The sequence below is a fragment of the Gymnodraco acuticeps genome, unplaced genomic scaffold (genome assembly GCF_902827175.1).
Source record: "Gymnodraco acuticeps unplaced genomic scaffold, fGymAcu1.1, whole genome shotgun sequence".
Lineage (NCBI taxonomy): Eukaryota > Metazoa > Chordata > Actinopteri > Perciformes > Bathydraconidae > Gymnodraco > Gymnodraco acuticeps.
This window is the reverse complement of record NW_022990732.1, coordinates 260,001-267,011: the sequence shown is the minus strand read 5'-3', so window position 1 is coordinate 267,011 and position 7,011 is coordinate 260,001. Positions and strand designations below refer to the sequence as shown.

The following is a 7,011-nucleotide window of genomic DNA, read 5'->3' as shown; positions in this document are numbered from 1 at the left end:
TTGGATTGTTCTTTCTTAGTAAGATCCCTTTTTCATTACAGTTGTGGTCTTACCTTGACTTGAAGATGAAGTCCATGCTATCCTTCTGGACAACAATCTCCATTACATTTTTGTAAAAGTCCTCCTTATCTCCCTCTAGTTTCAAAAGTCTAGCTTGTTGTTCGCGTCTACCGTCTCTGTGTAGAATAACAGTAGCAACAAGAACCTGTGGGCTCACGTGCGCCCCCTTCAGTGCGGCAGAGGTTATGGCTGCCTCCCCTGGTGCTTTTTTCATTGCCGTTGTATGATGAGACCAGCGAGCCTAAATATCATATCATACGTGAAATAAGTTATTTAGAGACTATGGATGGCGAAGATAAATGTAATAAAGGGATCTACAAACATTACATTGGTGACATACAGTGAGATGGTGCAGGCATGCGCTTAGGGCCCGCTTTCCAGACAGTTTCTGTGGGGTGACGCATTCTGAGGTGAGGCAGATCTCATCTGTGCCTCCCCTCACCCCACAGTAACTGGCTTGAGCGCGCTCACAAAATAAGTGCCCGCGTTAAATTAGTGACCGCGCTCCAGCCAGTTACTGTGGGCTTACGGGAGGCAGAGCTCGTCCCTGCCTCACTCCTCATCGCTCCCATGTAGGAGTTGTAGCGGAGCTCGGCCAATTTGCTGATTTTGACTATAAAAAGCGATTGGAATCAAACAGAAATCACACTTACAACACAGATCAGTGGAGACATTTTATTATTATTACTATTTAGTTTTTCTTTAGTTGTTTTTCCGTTACATTGTAGTATGACAGGTGAGGCTCTGCCTCCCCTGACTGCACGTAGCTGATGTCTATATATAAGCTTCTGCAGTGAGGTTCATGGCTGGTGAGGCACTGGCTCTGACTCTTCAGGTTTACAAATATATTTTGACCTAAATCAAAATATAATATTATTTTCAAAAGCTTTTTTAGTCTGATGATTCGATTCAATCAATCAATCAATCAATCAATGTTTATTTATATAGCCCAATATCACAAATGTTACATTTGTCTCAGTGGACTTTACAGTTTGTACAAAATATCAGTATGATTCATTTTAAACAGACAGTTCAACAAAAGGATACCCAAAAAATGTAATTTTATCATTTACATATTGAATTGTTCTCTTAGTAAGATCCCATTTTCAATAAATTCCAGGGCCGGTTCGGAGCTGGAGCCTGAAAAGCACCGTTTTTCCTGTTCACACCGCAGCGGAGCCGCCTCTAAGCTCCGGAATCCGGTTCGCTTCAAGCACCAAAACATTGTCGGTCTATAAGCAAGACCCGCATACGTCACGCTTACGTCGGACGGGGGCGAGATTAACCTGAGCTAACAGTTAAAGGCGAGTGCGGCAAATAAAAGTTGTAACAAGCAGTAGTGCTGAGCAAAGTGACTAGAACGCAACCACACACTTATAAAAAACACACTTTATAAAGTCAGGCAACACTAACCAGGCTTCGTGTGATTCTGTTTATTTGTACCTTACTTTGACCATCCGTTCACTGTTATTGATCATTGTGGAGAGCAGGCAGACGTGTTGTTTTGTATTATAGCAGCTATCGGATGGAATCAATACATGGGCTGCACAGGTTGTCGTGTCCGACTATCACAAGTAGAATCATAATAAAAATACACCGGTAAAATGTGCCTGTAGGAAACGGTTTATGCCACAATAGGATAGCAATAGCAAGTAGTCAGTTTAGCTTCGGTTGCTATGCTAACATCACCCATTTTATACCAGAGAAACTTTCATAACAGCGTTGTGATACCAAACAGCGTCAATTCAGACTGAAACACATTCACTTAGGCTAAGGGGAACTGGGGATATGTATCAGCTGCTTGTGTGAGTCGGACAGTGAATACTTTAGAGCGGCCGCTGCAGTGTGAGCTAACTGGGAGCTAACGGAGGAGAATAAACTCCCGTGGAAGAGCAGCCAACACTGCAGCGGTCGGTAAATGCTGCAGAAACACATTAATAAACAATGAACCACGGCACTCTGGAGAAAAGTATAAGGTTGGAGAAGTCGTTATTTAATTTAATCTGGCTTTGTATGTAACACGATCATCGACCCGACGCAGTTCCCCATTGTTTGTTTGTTTGTAGCCTTTATTTAACCAGGTAAATCAACGATCTCTTTTTCAAGGGAGACCTGCAGCACATTGGTTACACATAAAAACAACAGAAAACAAAAAGGACATCATACAACATAATTACAGGGGTACAAATTACAACCTATTCACAATGACAGGTATCAAATAACATTTCATCTATCCGAGCTTTAAAATGATGCAAGGGAACCAAAATGCTCAGTTTCAAAAATGTTTGCAGAGTGTTCCAAGTTAGAGGAGCTGCGCACATAAAAGCTTTAGTACCTAAAACAGTCCTAGCACTTGGCACATGTAATAAAAACACATCCTGGGATCTCAGGCAATAGCTACTTGTGACTCTCTGTGAGATCAAAGAGCAGATATAAGTTGGTAGTTTACCCAACATGGCTTTATAGATGAACATGTACCAATGACTGAGCCTCCGTACAGTTAGTGAAGGCAGACCTGCCTTGGCATACAGGGTACAGTGATGAGTAAGTGCTTTACAGTTAGTAACAAATCTCAGAGCACTGTGATAGGCAGCATCTAACTTGATCAGGCAATGGGCAGGTGCATTCATATAGATCAGATCACCATAGTCCAGCACAGGTCAAAAGGTCACAGAGACTAGCTTGTTGTTGTTGTTGTTGTGAGCGCCGTTGGGGAGAAAATCAGCTACGTAAACGGTGACGTCATGACGCAGCAGCGGCTGCACCAGTCGGGCTCTGGGCGGTGTGAACAAAACGGGGGCTGAAAAGAAAAACTGGTTCCGAACCAGAAAAGCTCTAGCACGGAGCTAGAACGGGAATGACGTTGGTGTGAAAGCCCTAATTGATGCACAAATCAGTATTGCTGATTTAATCTGCTTTCCTTCAAGTTTTATTCGTGCTAAAACAACTTTTCATCACACAAAACACTGAATCATTGATCAAACCTGTCTTTGTTCTCAAGGGATCAGCCGGCTGCACAGATGGGAGCGAGCAGAGCTTCATGGTCTGGACCCTCCTGAGGAGATCAGAGAGCTGCTGCAGACACACACAGACCCCGAGTACAGCCTAAGGTAACACACAGTGTATTTGAAAACACAATGCTTTCTTTGTATTTACTCCTATACTCACCATGTTAACATCCACAAAAAAGCAGGCTACTGGTCTCTTTTCCATAATAATTCAACTGATTAGGAAAACCAGATTTTCTATCTTCCAGCCATCTAATAAATCACATTGTGGGATGGCTAGGGTTGTCATGATAACAACATAATTGAATCTGGTTTTTGAGGCTCTCCCTAAAATGCCGCTCTGATGTGATTTGGATAGTGCAACTTGTTCTACATGATTTATTAACGCACACTGATGAATTTGGTTTAAAGCCCATGTGTTCTTTTTGTAATGTATATGAATTACCCTATTCATGAGCTAAGATACATGGCTGACATGGTGCATACACTCAAGTTGCAACACAGGCTGTCAGTAATATTACTTGTTATGATGTGTTTATCATACTATGATACTTTTACTAAGGTTGAGTATTTGCACTCTGTATCCATCTGTATTTGATTAATATTGTTCTTCATTATTCATAACTCGTAATTATGACTAATTTGAGTCTGCATTTGAACTAGGCAAGTTTCAGGCATGTTCATATTAATAGGAACTGTGTTCATTCGTTAGTAATGATTGTTTTTTATCTTTCAGCTTATGGAGGGACTATCCTTTGTGAGGAAGACATCGTCAGAACGAGAAAATAATTCCGATTAAAACAAAAGCCAAGTTAATATCAACCCAAATTGTAAAAATGTGTCTCAGAGGGATTTACCTTTCGCCCTAAGCCCCTAGAAACCTACATAGAAGAAAACAAATTAAAAGGAGGACATTTAAAGGGAGTAACCAGAGGAAGAGGAGCGGAGGAAAGGTCCATCTTACAGGATGGACACAGAAGATGACACAGCCTCCAGTTTGGGTTTTTTCTTGCATTTGTTCTTCGTAGTTTTCTACTTTTATTGAAAAAAAAGTCTACCAAACTACTGATTTCTTCTTTGTTGTGTTTTAAGATGGAAGGAAATACACTGTGGAAATAAGCTGGTGAAGTGAAAGTTACACATTCACACAGTTTGCCTCAGTAACTGTCCCAGCTAAACACTTTGTTCATGTGACAGTGTTCTACAGCGCTGCCAAGAGAAAAGGCCAAGTCTGTGCTAGCCTATGTTAATGGTCAGTGAGATAGTAAAGATGTGAATATGAGGATTAAATCAAATAAAAATAATGTTGATTATAAACACATGTCTATGGTTTCTGATATTGAGGTTTCTCTTCATAAACAGGGAAACAACCATTATTAATTATCATTGTACTATTGTGTGTTACAAAATGCAGTTATAGTTCTATTTTTCTGTGAAAGTAGTAGACTGTAATGATACATATACAGTTATTGTGGAAAATATAGATTGTGGATGGTATTAAAACGAACTTTGCAGGTACTGTTTTAGAAATACACGAGGATGAAAAGGAGGGCTACCTTTTTAAACCGTAAACCTCCTATCCCAATCCATCACTTTTTGATTGGACAGCAATGTCGTCAATCACCCAGAGCTCAAACCTGATTGGAGCCCGTATCCATCAGTTAACCGACAGCAGACGCACCGCCCGCTGATTGGCCGAGATCGCTGAGACTGAGGACAGGGGGGGGGCGTGGGCTGGATTTGAGAGGAATCTACAGCGTGATTCGTTAATGTATAACATCATTCTACATTGCGGCTCTCCCATTTGGTTTATTCGTACTTTATACGACGCGTAGCCTCTACAGTTAATCACGTTCATTACGCCGCAGAATAAAGTGTCAAGGTAGATAAAATTAGCCGCGATAACACTAGAAGTCTGTCGACTTTTACTTTTAACAAAATCCCCTAATTTGACGGCGAGGGAAGAAATACAGCTGTCAGTTTTCCTGTGGTCGGTGAATACTTCATTTCATTTCAAATCTTTATTTAACCAGATTGGTCCCATTGAGATCATAGATATCTTTTTCAAGGGAGACCTTACTTAAGGAATTCAAAAAAATACATTTACGGTCATGAAATGTGCATTTAAATCACATCATGGCATATGGCACAAATGTTTATTTTGAAGGTTTGGACCGGAAGTGGTTTTATGTGACTATTAGCTTGACTGGATTGGCTACTGTAACGCTAGCCTGTAGGAGTATTAGCAAGGATGCTCGGTCTCTGGTATTAGTGACCCATAGACAGAGAGTGCAGCCTGGACGAAGATTGATAATACAACGCTGTCTTCTGTCTTCCATAATTACACAATTATTCGCTTTATATAATACTTACTTAATTTTTTTAAACAACATTTTTACCACTCGGGAATCGTAGGCTGTTTATATGGAAATATGATTAGCTGTCACAGTATAACGGACGTAAAGCTAGACAGTTTGTGGTAAAAACGCATTTTACATTTAATTTTTTCCGTTGCTGTTGGGAATTTAGTTCAATGCGTATGGTGCTGAGATATATCGTGCCATTCTGAAAGTGCAGGGACGGTGGACAGACGTCACTCCGGTAAGCAACCTGTTCATCTCAGAGGATTAACGGCGGAGCAGCGCTAAAGTAGCTGCGTACGTTAGCTAGCTTCACCTGCAAACACCAGCTATCTGCTAGCGTGTGGCTCAGAGGCTTTAGGCTGTTATGGTTTTTCTCCTGTCATTTATAAAATGGCCTCACGGTATCAGCGTATAGCCTGCTTCTTATGCAGCAATATCAAACTGCTGGCACACTCAACATGTCTCTCCGTATCAACCGTTATGTCGTCCATAATACCTAGCATTAAGGCGAGGCTTCCCTTAATAACAGCTTAAAGTGTGTAACGTGACATTTACATTTCATGTTTAACGTCTAGCGGTAAGCACATTACTTAAGTGTTCTCATTATTACTGTTAACATATTAGCATCACGTTGGCTTCTGTCTATAATGCAGGGCGGTCGCTCAGGAATGAACAGCGTTACTCCGGAGGTATTATCTTAGACACAGGCCCACCTCTAACAACCTGTCTAAGGGCCTTTATCACTATTGAACATATGGTTTTATGATGAATTCGACATTGACAATCCATTATGAAGCTTGTACAGGTATATTACAAGTGTGCAAACACACAGCCAGGGTGGTAGGAAATAGGGAGGGACCATGGGAATAACAGGCACTTCTCACTGTTAATAATTACAGTGGGTAAAACTAGCATATTAGATTATTTTACATGGACCCTACTTGTTTACAAGGGCCTCGAGGATTGTTCCAGCTGCTACTTTGGATGTGTCAATAGGCAATATTGTATAACAAAAAAACCGAGAATACTATTAATTGTGTTTGGAGCTACGTTAAAAAGTCTGAGGCCATTTGGTATCCATTTACAGAAGCACATCCTACAAACAGACGCAGCTCCATGTCTCCTGGGCCTGTGTGTCTCTGCAGGCTCCAGTGTGTGTGTTGCCTGGCTAACAGAACATCTGATTCCCCAGCCAGCTGATGCTGTAACTGTGTGCTCTTTACACAATCAACAAGAGGGCTATTACAGTGTGGACATACACTGAAATATTGCATTTCTATTGAAAATCAGGTTACATGACTAAGACAAATAACTGACAGTCTGAGGAAAACATTGAATGTTCATAACATCCTAAACAGCAACACCTTAAAAAATGTCATCAAAAACATATCTGACAGCCTTTTTTGTCAGCCTTATTAAAGCCATATTACCTAACTATATTCTTTGTTATAAATAAGGATGTTTACATCAAAGTGTCTTTGAGCATTAGAAAAAGGGCTATACAAATCCAATGTATTATTATTATTATTATTATTATTACATATATGCTACAAACTTTTTCGATCAGTTTTATAATCGTC

The 7,011-nt window shown here is 40.5% G+C and overlaps 2 protein-coding genes across 6 annotated transcripts in view; both read left to right on the top strand.

Annotated features, from left to right (window-relative positions):
• The window catches only part of pold4 (DNA polymerase delta 4, accessory subunit), an 8,873-nt gene extending 4,488 nt beyond the window's left edge, over positions 1-4,385 (top strand). For all 5 annotated transcript variants that reach the window (XR_004570586.1, XM_034231823.1, XM_034231822.1 and 2 more), the window contains exons 4-5: positions 3,062-3,170; positions 3,805-4,385. Coding sequence is in view for 4 of the 5 variants with exons in the window: in XM_034231823.1 (XP_034087714.1) it covers positions 3,062-3,170; positions 3,805-3,829 (134 nt within the window). In the remaining variant the exon portion in view is untranslated. The remainder of the gene's footprint in view (positions 1-3,061; positions 3,171-3,804) is intronic.
• Positions 4,386-5,272: 887 nt separating this feature from the next.
• si:dkey-28b4.8 (sarcoplasmic/endoplasmic reticulum calcium ATPase 2) overlaps positions 5,273-7,011 on the top strand; it is a 51,521-nt gene continuing 49,782 nt past the window's right edge. Inside the window, exon 1 of the mRNA XM_034231827.1 lies at positions 5,273-5,669. The gene's annotated coding sequence lies outside the window, so the exon portion shown is untranslated. The remainder of the gene's footprint in view (positions 5,670-7,011) is intronic.